General features: G+C 38.3%; 1 protein-coding gene across 1 annotated transcript; it reads left to right on the top strand.

The window, feature by feature from the left end:
- Positions 1–216: 216 nt before the first annotated feature.
- On the top strand, positions 217–22438 carry tes (testis derived transcript (3 LIM domains)). Its single transcript, XM_067435956.1, has 7 exons — positions 217–378; positions 3504–3589; positions 10473–11349; positions 11987–12379; positions 15484–15699; positions 19427–19585; positions 22218–22438. The coding sequence occupies exons 1-7, from the start codon at positions 352–354 to the stop codon at positions 22410–22412; spliced, it is 1953 nt and encodes a 650-aa protein (XP_067292057.1). The 5' UTR covers positions 217–351; the 3' UTR covers positions 22413–22438.
- The last annotated feature ends 1013 nt before the right edge of the window (positions 22439–23451 follow it).

Here is a 23451-nt window from a genome sequence, read left to right as displayed (position 1 = left end):
CAAATGGCTGCTTTACAAGTAATTGTCTGAAAAGGTAGCGAGGCTACAAGTCTGCTGCCTAGGTTTTCGGACGCAGCCAGCCTCCTGCTGCTCTCTGATCTATCCGCGATTGTTTGGATTTGTAACGTTGACATGTAATGCTTTGCTCTGATTGGTAGTTCTCATGTACATCTCAGCTTCTATTGGTTGAACTTCGCACATTGTCAATGAGCGGAAGTCTTTCAGCAGGAGAGAGTGTGAAAGGGACGGAGGTGGGAGACTGTCCCGTTCAGCAAAAGTGATCCGTCAGGGAAAGTTGCTGGTGGGATTAGATTCAACGCTGGTTATCAAATCTAAACAAGCTCGACAAGAATGGAGATCGAGAAAGAAGTTAAAAAGGTACGGTTATTGAACTGTTCATGTTCCAAAGGGTTAGTTGCAGAAACATTCGGCAACGCCCTTAAAGGTAAAGCCACTGCCATTGTTTTAACGTTACATGGCGAAACATTGGGTATAACGACTGTCACATTCAAGAGCAAATGGTTAAAAAGCTTGGTTACAGTTATTAAGAAATAGGAAGTGGTCATTCATATGAAGTACAACAGGATCCTCGTCCCACTTTTTTTGAAAGAGAAAATTAAGTTGATATAACGGCGTAACTTGATAGAGCCAATAGATTTTAATATTGGAAACAATCTGGAAAATGTTATGATTATTATGTATCATTATGCAGATACTTTCGCTTTTCGTATATGGGTGTTACTACAGAAACAGGGTTTCTTTCTAATTCAACCACAAGTCAAGTTGCAATGTGTGGTAAAGTGGTAAAATATGCTGTTGTGACATACATGTACTGTAAAGAAAGAAATTTTGCAAGATGCTGATGTAAATAAGTTCCTCTATTTGACAGATTAAAGTTAGGCTAGAGTTTAACCCCATATGTTTATACAGATATTGTTTACCTCCACCAGATTTTTTTTTTTTCAAAGACATAACTGAAGATATCAAGCCTCAAAAAGAACACAAATTCAGCACATGATGTGCACTGATTTTTCACTCTCAAACTTATTTGATTAGTGAACAAATGATTCTGATATTTCAGTGAATTTGGCTGTTCCAACTGACAAACCAATCTGAATGATTAATTCACAAATTTCAACCTGGGGCAGAAATCATGCTCATGCATGAGATTATTTACATTACTGAAGCAAATGATAAGGAGAGACGAGTGCAGCACACACCTTGACAGCGGTGGAAATTGTATTATGCCACAGTCGCCTGTTGAGCTAGATAACAATAGTTTTCTGTCTTAAATGTATCCAAACAGTTAATGTATCAGACAATTCCCTTGCCTAATAAGACATATCATTAATATATTAAAGCGTCTTTGGTGTTTCTATGGTTTGAACTAAATAAAACAAGTATGAAGTCACTGATAGGCGACACACAGACATAATCTGTGTCCTGGTTAAAATTGCTTATTTCTCTGGATTTAAACATTCTTGGAAACATTTTGAATAATGTAAGTACATAATTCAACATATATAACACTCTTCTTGTGGATTTTGGATATTTGTATTAAAAAATCTACATACTACATACATATTTTTTCAGCTGCTAAAACTTTGCAAGTACTGCAACGTTATCTTGTTTTTAAAAGCAATAATTAAGATTTTGATACAGTATAAATAACAGTAGTTACAGTATGCCACAGTGGGCCTCATTGTTTTGCCGATCAAAGTAACTCTTTAGGTCTGGAGGGATCTCTGTATTTTAGGCAGGGAAAAAAAGACCTCCAGGCATTCTCCATCTTATAAATACTTGACCTTATAAGGCGGTCTTCCAGCTCAGGAGGTTTTCTGTTGAGAAATGCTAAGACAGGAATGAACTTTATAATATAAATATTAGAATATCTAGTGAAGTAGACTGATTTCATATTCTTTTTCTTGTAAACAGGCCTACTTATACTATAGCCTACTTATACTATAGCCTACTTATACTATAGCCTAATATGTCCTACTTATACTATAGCAGTTTTTTTATGTATCTGGGGGGGGGGGAAGTTTTATGGCATCAGCCTCTTTTTGAATCTTGTCTTATGAGAAACAGACCACAGAGAAATGCAGTTTCACCTATGTTGGATTTGGCAAAATTAAACGAAAATTTCCTGATAATTTACTCACTCCCACTCACTCATTCAATATATATAAATATATACTTTTTTACTTCAAATGTGCGACTTCTGAGTTGTGATTCTTCAAAAGGTCACGGCTGGGATGTACGTGGAACTACCAATCCAGATTCTTGTGAAGAATCACAACTCTGAAGGTTAAAAATTATATTAATTATTATTATTATATTTGTTTTAATTACAGATGGTTTCGCTAGATAATACTCTATTCCTCATCTGGTAAATTATCAGGAAATTTTCATTTTTAACTTTTTTGTAATAATTGTAAACAAATGTTTTATTTTTATGAAGTTGCACTTAAACCCGAGTTTTATACATCATCTGAAAGCTGAATAAATAAGCTTTAATGCTTTAAAGCCATTAATGTATGGTTGGTTAGGATAGGGCAATATTTGCCCGATATAACTATTTGAAAATCTGGAATCGGAGGGTGCAAAATATATATATATATATATATATATATATATATATATATATATATATATATATATATATATATATATATATATATATATATATATATTGAGAAAATTTCCTTTAAAGTTTTCCAAATTAAGTCCTTAGCAATGCGTATTATTACTAAAAATACATTTATATATATATGTATGTATGTATGTATGTATGTATATGTATATATATTGCGCAGTAGGACATTTACAAAATATCTTAATGGAATATGATCTTTACTTTTTACCTAATGATTTTTGGTAATTTTCGGTTATTTTGACCCATACAATGTATTGTTGGCTTTTGTCACAAATATGCGACTGGTTTTGTGGGTCCACGGTCACATATTCTAAATTTGCAAACCTGTTACCTGTTTTGACAGTTATTTATTTAGGCTTTTTATATTATTATTGGAAAACTAGTAAAACAGTAAAAAAAAAAGTAGATATTATTACAGGTGTATAACTCTTTTACAGTATCATTACTCTAGTCTTCAGAGTCACACGATGCTTCAGAAGTTATTCTAATATGCTGATTTGCTGCTTAAGAAACATTATTATTATCAACGTTGAAAATGTATTTCAGGTTTCTTTGTTGAATAAAATTATTTGAAATGGGAACATCTTTACTTTCACTTCTGATTACTTTAATGTGTTGTTGCTGAATAAAATTACTAATTTATTTTGCTCTCCTGATTAATTAACCTTTTCTGAAGGTTCCGCACCTCCTTTCCAATGGTCATATGTTGAAAACAAAAACAAAAATCATACCAAATTTGTGGAAAGTGCCAGATGGGTAATTAAAATACCTATAAATGCAAATGTTTTATAAAGTTCAGAAGATTTGGCCAACACTTATGTGTTGTCTCAATATGTTGTTTTGGCAGATAACCCTGGGCCATGAGATTGGAGCCGGAGCTGCCTGTCTGAAATGCAAGGACAAGTGTGAAGGCTTTGATCTTCACTTCTGGCGGTTTGTTTGCTTCCTTTCTATGTATTTGTGCAATGTTGCATGTGGCTTTTATTGTCTTATGTTTGAGCCATCATTGATTTGACCTTTCTGTTTTTATCCATCATCATCTTAAACACAGCAACATGCAGTATCATATCTGAAAATATGCCAAGAAAAAGTGTCATGCTGAGAGAGTTCTGGCCATTAGCTGCACTCGACCTGTTTTTCTGAAGTGAGAACCACAGGTGCCAAGATGCCCGTGCCAGAGCTCTATCACTACAGCGGTGGTGCGTGGCATTCCCAAGCGCCCTCGTGGGGCTTCAGGAATTCATTGAATGAAAAGATGTCAGTATGGATGCAGGTCATTGGAGAGAGACTTCAACTTTGTTTTTGTTTCCATGCAGTAGAGATGGGCATCTAGCCATCCGGTGACTGAACAGAATTAGTGACATCTGAGTGGGAGTGGGGAAGTGACTCAGACAGTCTCAGGGCCACTTCCTGTTCTGCATCTTTAATTCAAAGTCTTTCGTTTGTAAAACGCTTTGGGTAAAAACATCTGTGCTTTGGATCACTGACATGCTGAAACATTTCTTTTGGGTGAAGATAAAGCCTCTTTGGATTTGCGGCTACGGTTTATGCTGTAAAATTTCCCGAAGACCATCATTCTTTCTGCTTGGCTCTTTTTGATATGTTAAACAGCTCAAAGTGTCCTTAAAAGGGGCCTTGTTCTACTTTTGTAGTATTTTATTTTCTTCTCTTATAATGTCAATGTTTCTTTCACCAAAAAGTAATAATTTACATTCCCCTCTCGCTGACCCTGCTTTTACAAAAGTGTTGGGACACTTGTCTTTACATGCAGATGATCTTTAATCACATCTCATTCTTAATTCATAGAGTTTAATATGGAGCTGACCCACCCTTTGCAGCTATAACAGCTTCAACTCTTCTGGTTGACCTTCTTCCACAAGGTTTAGAAGTGTGTTAATGGGAAATTTTATTCTAAAAGCACATATGTGAGGTCAGGCACTGATGTTGGATGAGAAGGCCTGGCTCGCAGTCTCCGTCTCTAATTCATCACAAAGGTGTTTGTAGTAAAGTTCGTTGTGTTAGGAAGGAAGAAGACAGGGGTCGGCTTTGACTGGGACTCGCTCTCTTTATTCAGTCTTTTCAAAACAAATAACAAACACGCGTGTGTGTGTGTGATAACTCAGTTTCTCCACGATATGGATCGCTCCTTCTCAATCAGTCTCTCTCTGTGTCAGTCTCTCAGTTTCTCTGCTGTGCACGCGAAGTCCCAGTCCAACTCTCTCTCTCTCGACTCTCACCCGGCCGCGGCTTAAATGCGCTCTCTCCACGACAATTACTGCAATCAGAAACAGGTGTTCGTCATCTGTGCTTGACCTACTTACCTGCCGCTCCGCTCTGAGCTCTCTCTCTCCCGCTGCAGACCTCGCAGAACCACGCCCCCCTCGCCACAGTGTTCTGTTGGGTCGAGGTCAGCACCAGCAGGACAGTCAAGTTCCTCCACACCAAACCCGCCCGTCCATGTCTTTATGGCCCTTGCTTTGTGCACTGGTGCGCAGTCATGTTGGAACAGGAAGGGGCCATCCCCAAACTGTTCCTTTAACCCTCTGGTGCTCCTCGTTTAGGGGTTACATTGGTTGTCTTCCCGGTCATAAGTGACCGGACACCTAAAAATTAAACTTCCTCCACCCCAGTAAAACCAATGCAATTTATTTTTCTTCAATAATATTTGTTCTTTTTAATTTTGTATTTTGAGATGATTTGATGGTATTTTTTAATATTTATGCAATAATTATTGTCTAGTTTTGCCATTTAAAATTATAAAATATATTTTTTTAAACATTTTTTTTTATTTTATTTTTTATTGCAGTATTTTAGGTTAAAATAGACTAGGCCTTCAAAAAAAACCACTTAGCATGCTCGAATCATGCCCTCATACCTAATGTTAGAAAAGTCACTAAGTTTCATGTCATTCTGACGAAGATGTGATTTTTAATAATTCAAAATGTGGTTCATAGGTTCAGTTTTTCATGGGTGTGTGTGTATAAGTGTGCGTGTGTGTGAGTGGATGTGTCAGTATCACACTCTTGATGTTTTAGAGTGTCATCCCTTTACTGCTGTGTACTTTTTTTCTGCATTGTGGCCGATTTGTAGATTGTACACACAAATATTCACAGAATTTTTGTATTTTTGCCGATTTCCCATTCATTTCCTATGGTCGGTCATTTATGACCGAAGACAATGAACGTTACTTTTTTTTTAATGACCAATTAGCATGCTCGAATCATGACCCCAATTTTTTTGTGTGTTTACATACCTAATGCTAAAAAAGTCACCAAGTTTCATATCATTCTGATGAAGCTGGGATTTTTAAAATTTTAAAACAGAAAATTTTTCGGTCAGAAATGACCGAAGAGCACCAGGGTCATGAAACCGCAAAACACTTTTTTTGAGATGTAAACAGATATGTATAGGCTGCACATCATTGAAAACACTAAGGGTACTCATTAATGGTATTCATATGTGAAAATAGTTATTTTTGCATTTTTCAGAGCGATTTCTGTCTTCCGGTTTGAAAAGCTTAGCAACGTCACAAATGCTGACGTCAGCGTGTGCTTTTCGGCCCAAGTATGGGCTGCTGGGGACATGCTGACGTTGACCGCTCTGAGTGATTCTCGATATATATATTCATAAAGCTCATTCAGTCCAATCACTGCACTGTAGTATGCATACAAGATAAGTTAGTGAATATGTCAGGCTCGTCTTTCATCATTATTGTAGAGGCATGGTGGGGAAGTTTTGGAAGCAGCGTGCGGAAAAGTCACGGAGGAAAGCTGGCGTTATGCTGATACGAAGTAACGTAAGGGTGCCGAGCGAGCTGTAAGCGGGCGCCGTCTGTTGAAGCCTTTGCTACAAAGGCTCGGTAAAGTAAAATTAACTCGAGGAATCGCACGCCGAACCTGCAAGCGTTGACTATTTAATTTATGTCAGGAGTGCAAAATAACCAATCTGTAGGCTAATGAACAAAAGCCACGTCCTCTCCGTTTTATTTGGGGTCACAGACATGCACTAAACCACATGTGTTCAGGCTCTTAGTGAAACAGTGTGCATATTGGGACAGATATAGATTTAGCTACCGAGTGACTGCGCGGATCGTCATGGCAACCCAGTGCGCATCGTCGAGATATGAAGCCTCAAACCCCTTCGCTTTTACCCCGATCTAGAATTACATCTCTATCGCATTGCATGTTCGTGGGTGGTTTACGTTCTCTTATCACGTCGGTGCGTTGTTCATCTTGCCAAACAGCGTGCATATTTGGACATATAGTTATAGTTTTATCACGTTTGCAAAATATTTCGTCTTGCAGAATAACATTTATTTTCATTTCTCACTGAATTATGCTGGTTTGAATAGCTGAATGATTTGCGATCTCTGCTGGACGCCACTCATAGCTCTCTCATTAGCTGTACACATCCCTCATCTAATCTCACTGGTGTAAACAATGCCAACGTGAACCAAGAACATGTTTCAGAACCGCTGTAACTGCTGCTGTTGGTATCACTAATCTTAATGCACCTAATGACACTCCCCTATTTATGCGAACCATTCCCTCTTTCCACACAATACCATCCCACCTTTTCACAGTCGACCACTCCCCTTTTAAGAAGCCTTTTCAAATCGAAGGTGTGAAAAAACAGCTGCAGCAGGGGGGTTTTATGACCCTTTAAAGTTGGGAGCATAAAATTGTCCTAAAATGTCTTGGTATGCTAAAGCATTAAGAGTTCCTTTCACTGGAACTAAGAGGTCAAGCCCAACCTCTGAAAAACAACCCCACACCATAATCCCCCTTCCACCGAACTTTACACTGTGCAGAATGCAGTCAGACAAGTACTGTTCTCCTGGCAACCGCAAAACTCAGACTCGTTCATCAGATTGTTAGACAGTGAAGCATGATTGGTCACACCAGAGAACAAGTCTCCACTGCGACTGGACTCCACTTGAGTCCAGTGGCACCGTGCTTTACACCACTGCATCCAACGCTTTGCATTGCTCTTAGTGATGTAAGGCTTGGATGCAACTGCTCTGCCATGGAAACCCATTCCATGAAGCTCTCTACATGCTGTTCTTGATATATTCTGAAGGCCACACAAACACACAAAAGGTCTGTAGCTATTGACTCAGAAAAGAAAAGACGCAGAAAGTTGGCGACTTCTGCGCACTGTGCGCCTCAGCATGCGCTGACCCCACTCTTGTGATTGTTATGTGGCCTACCACTTCGTGGCTGAGTTGATGTTGTTCCCAATTGCTTCCACTTTGTTATAATACCACTAAAAGTTGACCGTGGAATATTTAGTAGTTAGGAAATTTCACGAATAGACCTGCACAGGTGGCAACCTATCATGGTACCACCCTTGAATTCACTGAGCTCCTGAGAGCGACCCATTCTTTCACAAATGTTTGTAGAGGTGTCTGCATACCTAGGTGCTTGATTTTATACACCTGTGGCCATGGAAGTGATTAAAACACCTGAATTAAATTATTTGGAGGGGTGTCTCAATACTTATTAATATAGTGGCAATATAGTGTTTCTATCCAAAGTTGCAAATTTAACTTATGCACAAAATTGAAATCTCGCATAAAACATTTGTGAATAAATCACCCTTTCCATCTCATGTGTTCAAGAGAACAAAATCATCACTCTCTGGGAAACTGGTAGCCTGACAAGCCAGACCCACATCAAGATGTTTGGTCTGTGTGGACTGTTTTCATGGCATCTGTCTGTATATAGTTCATTGGAGCTTTGATATGTTCCTGGAATATGAATAAATTTTAAACATTTTGATCCAAAAAAAAAAAAAAAAAGATGTTTGGTCTGGAAACCCACCATTGACAGGGCTCAATCCGAGGGGCGGGATAAACGGTTGTCTTTCAAACTCCCTCTGCACGCGATAGGATAGCGCTACAACCAACCAGAGCAACGAAGGTGAAACAGAGCTTGTTGATAGATTAAACATTCACCGTATCCGGTCGGCGAAACTCCGAACACATCTTCCCTTTTTAAGAATGACTTCAGTGCCGTTCTTTGTTCTTTTCTCAGAGAAAAGCTTAACTCCAAGTCTTCCAGAATCGCAGTCAAAGCTGATTCGAAAGACCGCCGCCGTTCGCCAGTTTCTGTGTTTACTAGAAGCACGCAAACGCAACTCGGCCTTCATCGTTATGGCCCCACCCACCGACTCTATACACGATGTGATTGGCCCGTCCAGATTGAAAGGAATACAGCTCAGAAGGGTATTGAGAGTTCCTAGACGACACTTGCGGGCATATTAAATTTGCTGCCGCTAGGGTGCGTCTAGATTTCTAGGCTAGGAAACTGGCACAAAAAATAAAATTACAAAAGTTGCTGCAATTGGTGAAGCATGTGGCATTATTTCCTGCATAGTAAATTGATTACACAAAATGCACCAACAAACGCTGTCATGTAATCTTGCATTCGGATGCTGATGTTTGTAAACACAGTCATGTGAGACGCTTCTAAACCAAATCATTCTTATTATAGACTTTGGCTCAGTCATTTCAGAATGATCAAACCAACATTTGAGATGCTGTGCAATGAGATTGATCCGCTGGGTAGTCCAGTTATCCAATCACATCCACTGTTGAGGCACAGTTATGTGACGTTTTTTTTTTTTTTTTTTTTTTTGTGCTTTGAGGGATTTAATTAGTACATTTGGTTCCATCATGGCTTGTGAGCATGTCTTATTAGATACAATTTTTATCTTTAAAAAAATGTAATGGCATTTTTAGAATTCATGCACATCTTGGCATTTATACCCAGCATTTTTATGCAATATGCTGAAATTTACATACAATAAGTGGATGGAAATAGCTAATTACAGTGGTTTGAAGCAACAGTGAGCAGAATGCATTCATTTTCCATTCAAATTTTAAACAAAGTCTAACTTTTTATTTGTTTGAGTTTTTCATGGCAGGGCCCATATAAATCTTAGTCAACTTCCAGATAATCAATGCACTTTATCTTTAGCTATACAGAAACAGAAGTATTTTCTTGAAATATTTACAGCTCTCATTAAATGCAACGGGTTTGTTTATTTCATGTTATTAAAAAATCCCTTAAATTCATGACGTAAGCCTTTCAGGATGTAGCCCACGTTGTTCTTTTTCCAAGTAATCACTGAATATCTGTGCATGCTGTAACTTGACATGTGAACAGCAATCTAAACTAGTGTTATCAGACTCTAAACTTAACAAAACAGACATAAGTCAGAGAGACAGTAATAATAAGCTACTATCAATCACTTGTTGTTTCTCCAGTATGCTACTTTTTGATTCAGTTTGATTCTTCATACACTACAGTTTAAAAGTTTGTAGTCAGTCTCTTTGCTTATGTTTTATATATTTTTAACATGTATTAAAAAAATGTATTACTTTGATGGTAAAGCTGAATTTTCAACATCATTACTTCAGTCTTCAGTGTCACACGATCCTTTAGAAATACTTCTAATATGATGATTTGCTGCTCAAGAAACATGTGTTATTATTATGATCATGTTGAATACATTTGTGCTGTTTTCTCAGGATTCTTCATTAAATAAAAGAGGGTTCAAAAGATCAGAATTTTTTTTTTTTGCAATTGAAATCTTTTGTAAATTGTCACATTTGATCAATTGAATTGATTTCACATTTGATCAATCAATCAATCACATTTGATCAATTGGTCACATTTGACCTTGCCGAATCTTAAAAGTAATAATATTAAAAGTATTAATATCTTTCAAAAAATCGAACTGATCGCAAACCTTTGAATGGTAGTGCATGGTATAAAGTGTTGACCAAAAAATACACTTCATTCTCTTTCAGAAAGATTTGCCGAAACTGTAAGTGCGGTGTTGAGGACCATGACGTGCAGCTGGAGACTGAGGAGAATAAGAAGGTGGGGAAGCTTTTTGAGGACACCAAGTACACCGGCCTCATAGCCAAGCTGAAGAGAGATGGCATCCCATCTTATAAAGGCAGCCAAGTCACATTCAGCATCCCAGCAGCCACCATCAGCTCTGCTACTCCTGTTCCTGCGTCCACTTTTGTCCCCGGCTCCAGCCAGACCTTCATCCCTGGCTCCAGCCAGACCTCCACCCCCAGCGCTCAGTCGGCTCTTGGCCCACCTGTGGCCCACCCAGGGGCGGCAATTCAATCCCCTGCTGCCCCAGCAACAGGCCGACCTGCTGCATCAGAGACAGGCCATGGTGCTCCATCATGGACAGGCCATGGTGCTCCATCATGGACAGGCCATGGTGCTCCATCAGGGACAGGCCATGGTGCTCCATCAGGGACAGGCCATGGTGCTCCATCAGGGACAGGCCATGGTGCTCCATCAGGGACAGGTCATGGTGCTCCATCAGGGACAGGCCATGGTGCTCCATCAGGGACAGGCCATGGTGCTCCATCAGGGACAGGCCATGGTGCTCCATCAGGGACAGGCCATGGTGCTCCATCAGGGACAGGCCATGGTGCTCCATCAGGGACAGGCCATGGTGCTCCATCAGGAACAGGCCATGGTGCTCCATCAGGAACAGGCCATGGTGCTCCATCAGGCACAGGCCATACTGCTGCTATCCCATTTAAAGGCCCTGGTGCTGCCACTACCATTGTCCCGACTCCCACCGCAGTGCCTGCCAAGACAGATGTGGTTAAGTCCGTTACCTATGAATGGGCTCCACCTGGGATCAACCAAAGCTTGGTAACTCTCTTAATCTTAAAATCATATACTTAATACTTCATTATACATCATTTAATTTGATTTAATTTTATATGTCAGTTAAATATGGGTTAGAGTGTAATGTTACTATGATACTTGTATCCACTAGAGGTCACTCTTTTCTTTTTTTGAAACTGCCCTCTTTGAAATGTTGGAAGATGTTTCTGCTCTCCCAATAATCTGATTGTTTTAAAATGCTGAATAATAGAAATATAATTTGCATTTATAATTAAGCTGTTGCTTAAAAATGGGGGGGGGGGGCATTAAATGTGTTTTGAGACATTAAAGGTTGCACCTTTCATTAATAAAAAAAAATCAAGCTGAACTGTTTGTTTGTAGGCCTACATTGTTACATACATAAAACTTCAATTATTTAAAATAAAATAATAGCATTATAAATGTATCTTTATTTACACTTTTTATTTCATCTTAGAATATTGCTAATTAAAAATGGATTATGAAAGTTATGGTTTACCAAAGTGAAACACCCATCACTTATCTGTTTCATTTATTTTTAAATATAGCCTGTTAAAAGCAACAATACATCACATTACAGAATTTAAGTCAGAGTTGCAAATCCTATTTCATATTGACCAAAAAACATCTTCTGTCCTCTCAGGCTTTGCGCTACATGGAACTTCTGCCTCCGGAGCAGCGACCCATCGTTGGTACGGCGGGAGCTGATTATCGTAAAAAGCAGATGGCCAAGCAGCTTCCCGACCACGACCAAGACCCTGAGCGCTGCCACGAACTCACACCCAGCGAGGTTAAGCTAATGCAGCAGTATGTCCGAAAGTACAAGGATGAGGCTTTGGGCATGGGTGACATCACCTTGCCCGAAGAGATGGGGCTTCAGGCGGGTTCGGGGCCTCAAGGTCTCGATGCTGGAGGGAAGCCTGGTGCTGGAACGACACGGACGCCAGGAGACAGAGGTGATGATGTTGCTACAATGGGAAAAGTTGGCGCCTCAGGGGCTGCAGGGACTTCACCCGGTGGACCTGCTGGTAGCTACGTAAGTATTCCATTCCTACATTTTTGATGTTTTTTGATAAACACCACTGCACACCACTTCTTTCCTAATTTTGTCAATATCTGTAGCCATGTTTTTTGTTTAATGAGCTATAAATTGATTTAAATGGAGAACAAAAGATTTGGGCTGGTAATTGAACGTTTTGAATCCAACATGAGGAACCATCACAAATGAACACCGATTGTGAGTAGCAACACTTACAATCGGTGTGCATTTGTGATGGTTCCTCATGTCATAAATACTTTTCTCTATTACATACAAATAATAGCATTTGTAACCTTTTTATTCTCATTATCCCTTTGTATATAAATGACTTTCAGGCTAATTTATTGTCAGTTAAATGTCACCATCCATTAATGAAAAATCCCCTTTGGAGCTGTTGAGCATCAGTATTTATTTCCAACACATGTGCGCCACAGGAGCCGAACTGTTCTCCAGTGCTTATCTCCGGATTCACTTGATTAGCATAAGAGCAGTTCATATACTGCCAAGCCTGTGTTAGTCAGGCAGTTGGAATGAACGTTATGTTCTTCCAGAGATCTTCATAAATTACCACACTTAGTCCCTGTGGTTATGTTCAAGCTTGGGGTGGATTTTTCCAAAATTTCTTGTAAGCATCTGAAATCTCATGATGGAAACATATGTATGCCATCAGCCTAATGTTCTTGCCTTTTTTAAAGAGATAGTTTACCATGGACATTGTGTGTGTCTTTACTCCACCTAATTTTGTTCCAAACCTGTATGCTGTTATTGTTTCCGTGCAACATATTTCAATCTTACATTCCAAAAAGAGGATGCTGTATAATACAATTTAAAATTATAAATATAAATCATATATAGTCATAATTACAAAAAATAAACTTTTTTTTTTAGATATGTATAATTAAGTATGATTATACAAAATAAATTTGCATTGAAAGATATAAAGTCATAATAAATATGAAAAATAGTAAGTGATAGAAATAGTATGTAAAAAATCAAACATTTTGAGATGAATAAATAAATAATAAAAGTCATAAATACAAGTCGTAATTAAAGGTAGGGTAGGTAAGAAATGGTTAAAAAACTTTTTTTCCAAATTTGTTTAAACGTTCTTTATATATCAATACATAATTGAAATGTAAGTACTCTAAAAAGGAAAGTATAAAAATTGAGTGTCTGTAGACCTCTCACGACTGTTTTCAAGACAGCTCATTATTTCAATTCACTCCACCTTCTCCCTTCTGGGCTCCTTCCAAAGCCACGCCCCCAAAATACACGAACTCGCTACACCGGCCGCTCAGCTGGAAGACGCATTATTTACCTGAGACGAGTGCATGTAGTGACATCACATCAGAATCACATGTAATAAAAAAACTAACTTCAGTATAAATATAAACAAATAAGATGTCTTTTAGTACTCACTATGAAGCTAGAATACCAATACTGGTAAAGTTTAAAATATATTTTTGTTTAATTCGGTAACAATCTAGTTATATTTATAAGTCAAAGCTAAAAACGGGTAGTATTGATAAAAAATTTTTTTCCAATAATATCAGTTATACTGTGATGAAGATGAATTTCGTGTAAGATTCATAACATATACTCTGTTTTGAATGTAAGAGTTTCCATGATTAAAGCATTGTTGATTTGTAGTTGCTAAAGCTAACTTAGTTCTAAAAAAAAAAGTTCCTAGATGCGGTGTACTAGCGTTTGCACATGCATTTTGTTATCTAAAGTTACATTATGCGAAATTCAATACGACAGCGATCAACTTGAGCTAAACATATTGAGTATTTATCATCTCTACTAATGGCTAGGTGTATAATATTGTAACTTTATGCTAAGTAATGTTATGTTAGCTATATTAGGCAGCTACATGTGCTAGTGATACATGCTTCATGAAAACATAAACCGAAAAAATGTATAATCAAAATGAAAGATTACCTGTCCAGCAGAAATACAGCCAGCATTGAGTCGCTTTTCAGCCCCTTGAGGTCCCTCAGTTCTCAACATCGTTGGAAAGCCATGCTGATATTTACTCGCATTTGATTTCTTTGTTTATCCAAAGACTTCTTGTGCATTGCCTACTGTCTTCCTTTTTTTTGCATTGTTTGCCTTCGCTGACTGCAAAACCTGGCACCTTGCATTTTGAATACTTTTGCTCTTCCTAGGGGTGAGCGTATGTGTGGGTAGAACCTGTAGCAAAAGCGGTGGTTGCCATGGTAGCGAGAGAGAGTGACAGTCGCCCAAGCCAATCTTTTGTTTCGTTCCTAATGGAAATAATGAGTGGTGTTTATTGCAGATTAAAAAGTCTAGTCACTTGATTTTTTTACTCTCTTTTTAAGAGTACTTGCATTTTAATTATGTATTGACATAATTATAAAGAAAGTTTAAAGAAATTTGGACAAAAGTGTTTTAGATCATTCTTACCTTCCCTACCTATAAGTTAAAAAAGTTATAAATAATTATTTAGTCATTATTTTAGAATGCAATAATTGCATTGTAAGATATAGTCATAATTATGAGAAACTCATTATCTGAAAAAGTAGAATTATGAGATATATATATATATATATATATATATATATATATATATATAGTCATAAATTTAAGAAGTAAAGGTAGGATTATGAGATTGCATTGTGAAATTTTTTTCATATAATAATATCATAGAAAAAGTAATTACTCAAAAGTTGCATTGAGACATAGTCATAAATATGAAAATCATAAGTCATAATTAAGAGAGATAAAGTTGTAAATCTATCTAATAAAGTCAAAAATACAAATAATACATATACGTGAATTCATAATTTTGCGAAATAGTCATACTATGTGATATAACGTCGTAATTATGAGGTAGAATTACATTTTTATGAGATTTACGAGAAACAGTCACATTGTGTGACATAAAGTCATTTGAATCTTGGGTCTATTCCTTAGACTGTAGTTGTTCGTATTTCCAATATTCATATTCCACCAGGAGTGATGAACCATCTCTGGTCTCTGGTTCATTAATACCAATCTCCCCCCATTGTGTTTTCCATCGTTCATTCTACATTAATGTTTATGCCAAGTTGAATTCATTACTGAATCTCTGCCCACAGACATGTCACCAGTGCCAGCTGCCCATGAAAAAGGGTGAGCCAGCGGTTTACGCCGAGCGGGCAGGATACGATAAACTCTGGCACCCTGCATGCTTTGTGTGCTGTAAATGCAGCGAGCTCCTGGTGGACATGATCTATTTTTGGAAGAAGGATCAGCTGTACTGTGGCCGCCATTATGGTGATAGCGAAAAGCCTCGGTGTGCGGGTTGTGATGAGGTGAGTGGAGGCAAAGTAATTCACATGGTCAATGTCACAAACTTGTTTAGCGAACTGGTAATGGTGCAGAATGGAATCTTTAATAGCTGAATCATAACTATATTTTGCATGTTGATTATTTTCTGGTATAATTTTTTTTTAAATCAATGGGTTAATGGTGTAGTGGGTGGCTTAAGCCCCGTTTCCACCAAAATTACCCGGAACAATTTGTACCAGGAACTTTTTTACAGGAACTTTTCTCCCCCCCAGACCTGCAACTGTCTGCGTTTCGACCGCGATCTAAAGTTCCGAGAAGATTAGGCAAATTAGTCTGGTGATGTAGACTGCACTCGACTGCCTCCAAGCAAGTGACGGACAAGGGCTGTCACTTTTTATTCGATATTCGAATATGCATTCGAAGATGACGTGAAATATCCGTAATCGAACTATAAATAAACTATCCGGTTTTTAAAGTGCCATGTAGCGCAATTTTTTTTTTACTGTCGGTGCGTATACATGGAGCACTGTAATCAGTTTAAAAGTCCAATCTGAAGGAAAATGCCCCATATAAACACCTCAATCGTAATAAAAATGCCCAAACTGAATGAAATTGTAATCGTTTTGAGATGGGTGGATAAACCTTTTCATGAATCGATCAAACTAAACATTTCACCATGTAAATGACCTGACCGGATTACTTTTGAGTGTGCGTCCTTATGTGATGTACACAGCGCGCGCATTCACCACTGAAGAGAACACACGTCGCGCTCATGCACCAAGCATGACAAGAGAGGAAAATACATTTTTCTGAGGGATAAACTTTTTATTTCATAAGAAGTTATGAAGATAATGTTGGCATAATTACACTGTCTCTACGCCTATGTAAGCAAACAATTATTAACTACTTCAACTGCGCCTGACATTAGAATTTATTTTTTCTGAGATGATTATTACACTTTACAACAAATGAATAGCTTTTATAAAACTGTATAAGTCCTGGTGGCCGTTGAGAGTTGCTATGGCATCCGTAAACACATTCCAGCTGCTGGAGATGACGGCGTTGTAGTAGATAATTGAATATATTCGAATGCATTGCTTGATATTTTAATTCCGCTCAATTAGATTTTTTTCAAAAATGACAGCCCTAACGGACAGTAATCATTTTTGTGTGTACCGATTGAAAGATTTAGTGGACTGTTTACATGAGACGTTATCTAAACCGATCTGGTGTTTACATGTAATGACTTTCAATCGCAATCATTTTGTCACATAAGCAGTTTGTCTGCCGCATCAAAAATGTCAACGCTGTTTTCTCCAGCAGCTATGTGTTAACTGAAGCCATAGCAACTCTTAACGGCCACCAGGACTAATACAGTATTATATTATAAGCTATTTATTTGTTTAAATAATCATCTGAGAAAAAAAAAATCTTCTGTCAGGCGCAGTTAAAGTAAAAACTGCCTGGGGCAATATACGCTGTGTCATTACTCCAACATTATCTTCATAACTTACGAAATAAAAAGTTAACCCCTCAGAAAAATTAACTTTCCTCTCTTGTAAACATGAGCGCGGCTTGTAATACTGATTATAACTGAACGTAGACCGAACCTCGCAAAAGACTTTTAAAAATGCAGAGTTGAAATAAAATGCTGCCTGAGCTCAACCAATCAGCATGTTCAGCGCCCAAGTCCTGCCCTCGAAAGTTCCTGAACTTTGAAAAAGTACTACCTCGCGAGCAGGGCCGTTTGGAGGGGGAAATATTTACCCGGAACTTCATTTAGACCCTGGTTCCTGCGGTCTAAACACACGAGTACCACCCAAAGTTCCTGGTTCCTGGGTAAAGTTCCTGTGGTGGAAACGGGGCTTAAGTGTACATTGTCCTGTATGCCAAGTTCAAGGATCCATAAAGAAAGAGTGTTACAGTAAAAAGTGCTGGAAATTTGGATTTCGTTAGAGTAGTAAGGCTACTATAACAGTCTTTTGTCCGTGACAGCCGAGAAACAGCTCGGCAATATGGGATGATGGTGCAATACGCAATAATATGCATTATCCCACAAGCCAAGTTCAAAGGCCTATAAAAACATAGGAATAGTAAAAATTGCTGAATTTAGATTTCGTTAGCATTAGGGCAGTGTTAGGGGAATGTTAACGTAAAGTTAGAATAGCATTGGGAACATTAAAATAATGTTAGAATAACGTTAGGGGAACAGTAAAATAACATTAGGGGAATGTTAGAATAACTTCAGAGCAATGTTACAGTAAAGTTTGAGCAATGTTACAATAACGTTAGAATAACATTAACGTTAGAATAGTGTTAGGAGATATTAATGTTACAGTAATGTTAGAATAACTCTGCATTCTCTTAGATGCTAAGTTCAATAGTTAAACAAGATAAGTGCAGTAATAAGTGCTGCAAATTTGGATTTCTTTAGTGCAGTAATTATAGCATAAAGTTATGTCCGCTTTAACGTATCATCTGTAGCATCAGAGAAACATCGCCGCAAAATGGGCTGATGGTGCAATATGGCAGTGAGCATTATCCCACATGCCAAGTTCAAAGGCCTATTTAAAAATATGTACAGTACTGATCATTTAGATTTTGTAAGAGCAGTAATTGTAGTATGAAGTCGTTATGTCAGCTTTAACGCATCCTCTGTGTTGGCCAAGAAACCACACCACAATATGTAAGGGATAATGTACACCCAGCTGGTTGTTATCGCAGAATAAACCCTGACAGAGTGATCAGGACCCCGACCACGAAGCGGAGGGGTCCTGATGATCCTGAGGGGTCCTGGTCCTGAGGATTCTCAAATAAATAATTATTAGACACAAAATATTGTCTTGAGATTAAATATTTTATTAGCTCTTACGCAAAGCTTCCTCAAAGAAAAACAGTTCCAACCTGCTTTAAGCCTTTATCTATTGCTGAAGATTTGCCATATGCCCTTGCTAAATGTTGAAAATGAATGCTGAAAGGGTTAGTTCACCCAAAAATGAAACCAAGCCTATTATTTACTCACCCTCAAGTTATCATAGGTGTATATGACATTCTTCTTTCAGACAAATACAATCGGAGTTATATTAAAAAGTCCAGGCTAACGTTAATCCAAGCAGTAGTTGTAGTTGTGTTTGAAGTCCATAAAAAATGCAGCTGTCCGTCAAATAACGTGCTCCACACGACTCCGATGGGTTAATAGAGCCTTCTGATTCGAATCGATGCGTTTGTGTAAGAAAAAGATCTATATTAAAAACGTTATAAAGAAAACCTGCCTTGAAGTCTTCCATTGTAACCCACGGATGTTTAAGCCACAAGATGGCGCCAGCGTTAAGCATAGAAGTACTCAAGATGACTCCTAGTACCCGGATGAGCGGGTGTTATCTGGAAATAACATACCGCTGGAATGCACAATTGATCAGAATTTAAGTATTTCACAGAGCCGTGTAATAATAGCTGATAGCACAGGGCGGTTCAATGTGCCTTGTCTTATATGCAAAGTGTAATAGTTCAAAAAAAAGATTGTTACAGTAAAAGGTGCTGAAAATGTTCAATGTCATAACAGATGTTTAGACCTCACCATTACAAACGTCTTAGTAAAATAATGCATGCAATTTTGTCAAATGTTGTTTAACATACCAGTAAAATTGTGTTTAACATACCATGTGGCTCAAAGCAAAATACTGAAGGGAAAGTGTGTGTGTGTGTGTGTGTGTGTGTGTGTGTGTGTGTGTGTGTGTGTGTGGTCTCCAGCTCATCTTCAGTAATGAGTACACTCAGGCTGAGGGCCACAACTGGCACCTGAAGCACTTCTGCTGTTTTGAATGTGACTGTGTGCTGGCCGGAGAGACCTACGTCATGGAGAACGACAAGCCTGTTTGCAAACCCTGCTACATGAAGAACCATGCTGTGGTAAAGAGAAGAAATTCCTTACTTTCTCTCTCCCTCACTGCCTCGCAGCTTTCATTTTGCACAAGAGTATCTTTTTCTTTTTTTTCTTCCTCAGAAATGAATGTATAATATTATATGTAATACAGAGAGAGATATTTAATTCATAAAAATATAATCTAAGTTAAGCAGACTGTAAATATATATATGAAATGCATTACAGTTATGATTAAGATAGATACATACATACTGACACAGATTCAAGACCGTTTTATCATGTCGGAGCACTTCTAACTAGTGAAAAATTTAGCAGCTAGTTTTAGCCCCTCACGCTGTACAAGTATCATTCATCTCATGCATAAATGGAAGTGAATTCCTGCTAAGCCTGGGCTATTAAAACTAACAGGCTCGGTCTTTGTCAGTCATGTTGGTTCAGGAGCAGGTGAAGGAGATTAAGGAAGTGCCAGTGACATGATAATCAGGAAAGGGAGGGTGGATGGATGCGCTCGTAATGGAGTCGTGTGATATCGGACACCACCATTCTCTCTCAACGCCTGCCTGTCCGATGACACACAGCTCTTATGACTCATCTGTTAGACATCAGCTTAGGAAGGAAACTTCAGACATTCAAATAGAGCAGAGTTTTTATATTTTATATCTGTATATAACATTAATAATGAATTAGGTTTGCTTCCAAATGACTTTGATTACACTCATTCCAGATGCAATTGCACTGAATGCCTTGCTGAAGGGGGACATTTTGTAAAATACAGAAATGAGAATCTGGGATTTTTGTTAATTCTTTTTCAACTTTATTTAACTGAAAAAAGTACAAAGAAAATATTTCTAATGTTTCCAATGAACAACGTAATTGTATTTTGCAAATATTAACAAATTTGGATTTTGATGACTACTACACACTCCAGAAATGTTGGAACAGATGCATTTTTACAACTGTCTACTACAAACCAAAAACTAATGATCTATTTCTGTTAAGAAAACTTTCCTGGCAAACCAAAAATGAACCTTAACAAGAATGTTCTGGGAACCAAAAACGTTTAGCTACGTTGTAAACAAGGACATTGCTTTTACTTTAAACAACTACGCTGCCATTACAATCTGTTTATTTGTTAAAAGAACAAAGATCACTTTCCTCAGCAGGCATTCAAAATGATTTTGTGATTATACGATTGACCTAAAGAATACCAGCTAGATGCAGGTAACACTCATTTAGATGATCTCTCCCTCTCCCTCTCCCTCTCCCTCTCCCTCTCCCTCTCCCTCTCCCTCTCCCTCTCCCTCTCCCTCTCCCTCTCCCTCTCCCTCTCCCTCTCCCTCTCCCTCTCCCTCTCCCTCTCCCTCTCTCTCGTTATACTCATAATACATAATAAAATAAGCTTCTCCGCATTCCAACGTTGCTTGTTCTAAAGGGGCATCAGAATTAGTAACAGAGGCTTTGGCTCATATGTTAAAGGGTTAGTTCACCCAAAAAATAAAGTTGATGTCATTAATGACTCACCCTAATGTCGTTCCTCACCCGTAAGACCTCCGTTCATCATCGGAACACAGTTTAAGATATTTTAGATTTTAGTCCCAGAGCATAATGCAGTCAATGCCCACTTCACTGTCCATGTACAGAAAGGGAATAAAAACATCTTCAAAGTCGTCCATATGTGACATCAGTTGGTTGATTAGAATCTCTTCAAGCATCGAAAATACATTTTGGTCCAAAAATATCAAAAGCTATGAATTTATTCAGCATTGTCTTCTCTTCCCGTGTTTCTCCAAAAAGATTCAAACGGTTAATGAATCAGTGAATCGATCAATGCTTCGGGTCGCCAATGTCACATGATTTTAGCGGTTTGGCGGTTTGACGCGGCCTTCATTGACACCAATGTCATTTCCTCTCTCAAGACCCATAAAAGGCACTAAAGACAGCCCATCTCACTACAATTTTGAAATTGGCCCATCACTATATAAGTTGTTTTGTGCACAAAAACTTCTCATCGCTTCATAAAATTATTGTAGAGCCACTGTAGTGAGATGGGCTTTGTAACGACGTCTTTAGTGCCTTTTATGGGTCTTGAGAGAGGAAATGACATTGGTGTCAATGAAGGCCTGTCTGAACCATTTTTTTGTTGTTGTTGTTTATTTAAAAGTGAACAATGTACATTAATCAACATTATGCTATTGTAAATGTACCCGAGTTAACTGAAAAATTCTAATTTTCATCGGCAGTCAGGTGCACAGAAAGGCAACCTTTAAAATAATCACAATTATAAAATCACAAAATGAAATAATATCAAATTTCAACACAAATATCTTCATTTGTGTTCCGAAGGAGGTCTTACGGGTGTCGAACGACATGAGTGTAATTAATGACAGAATTTTAATTTTTGGGTGAACTAACCCTTTAAACTGTCAACTTGAGATTTGAATCAGTGGCGGAAGGAAGTAGTTCCTCTCAGTTTTTGTAAAGACTCCGTTGTTATTTCTTATTATTTATTTGCACACTTGTGCCGTCGAACCGTTGTGCCTACTCTGTGCCTGTAATAAGTGTAATCAAAGACCTTTGTCACTAGTGTTATTTCAAACAAATACATTTATTATAATGTACTACTTCCTGTGAATTTTCCATGTCTCTCTGTGTTCACAGTGTTGTGCGGCCTGTCAGAACCCCATCGAGCCTGAAGCTCAGCGCGTGTCGTACGGAGAGCACAACTGGCACGCTGAGCCCCAGTGTTTCCAGTGCTCCTGCTGCTCCAAGTGCCTTATGGGCCAGCGCTTCATGGCCCTGCAGGGAATGCTGCTCTGCTCCGTAGAGTGCAAGAAAAAGGTCATGGCCTCCTGAAGAAATTAGGAATTTCACCTAGGGAATTCTATTTTTTTTGGGGGGGGTGTGGTGCTCAGAGCACTGCAAGCCATTTTGTCTCTAATGCATCTCACACAAATATATAAATATACATATATGCCACCATTTTAGATATGAATCTAATTGTATGACCAATTCTTCATTTTCATGTAATTTGAATTGTTTGTATAAGTAAAATAATAAGAAATACAGTGGAGCAGCTGCTGGTAACCCAACTTATTAAGTGTTGTCAATGTAACAGTGTCTTTATTATTAATAATTGAGTATTAATAAACAGAAGCAATGATGGCTTTTGTTCTTTGGGTACTGAAACATTTATTCTACTTTTCCCTTTTTTAGGTCTAAAATTGCACTTTATTTTTTCATAGCTTTCCTTTTGTTATCCAATAAATGTGTTGCAAACATCTGAATGGACTTTTCACCCATCTTTCCACTTCAACTATGTATCCAAATATTCGTTATATAATATCGTTTTTGTGACATACAAGTCCCAAGGGAAAGGTGTTACGCTCATGTTAATGTCTTGACCGTTTCACACCATTGAAAAATCCAATCTAGGCCAGCACTTTTGGGGAAAACTTAGTCCTCTGTGTGTTTTCTTACACTTCGATGTGGAAACAGGGCACAATTCTAGGAAGCCCGGTTCCATTGTCTCTAATGGCGGCGAACTTAAGACTTTGCCGTCATTTCCTCCCATCGTAACTGTCTGTAGTTGCACCATTGAGGGGCTTTGCTGTTTCACCTCACGCCACACTAGGGTGGAGTTTTCCAGGAGGGAATTCTTTCCTTCAGTGTCACCCCCCGTGCAGGAATGTATTTACATGGTGCTTTCCCTGCCAAACATGAAGTGCACTTATTTGCACGCTTGCCTCCTTAGCACTTGTTTTCCCCGTGAGCACTAACAGTGCGAGAGATATGATCTGTTGATTTGTGGCTCCCTGAGGTGATGAAACCCAGATGCAAAGCGTCGCTGCTGTTTATCGAAATTGTAGCACAGGCCCCACACATGAAGAGTCAA

Source organism: Pseudorasbora parva, chromosome 25 (genome assembly GCF_024679245.1).
Source record: "Pseudorasbora parva isolate DD20220531a chromosome 25, ASM2467924v1, whole genome shotgun sequence".
In the NCBI taxonomy this organism is placed as follows: Eukaryota; Metazoa; Chordata; class Actinopteri; order Cypriniformes; family Gobionidae; genus Pseudorasbora; species Pseudorasbora parva.
The sequence above is the reverse complement of the archived record's forward strand: the minus strand, read 5'-3'. Positions and strand labels throughout refer to the sequence as shown.

Bases quoted from the DNA above. Each gene is read 5' to 3' on its own strand.
- tes (XM_067435956.1), top strand. From the start codon at position 352: ATGGAGATCGAGAAAGAAGTTAAAAAG. The intron at 11,350-11,986 runs GTAACTCTCTTA...CTGTCCTCTCAG, and splicing joins CTGGGATCAACCAAAGCTTG to GCTTTGCGCTACATGGAACT. The intron at 12,380-15,483 runs GTAAGTATTCCA...CTCTGCCCACAG, and splicing joins GTGGACCTGCTGGTAGCTAC to ACATGTCACCAGTGCCAGCT.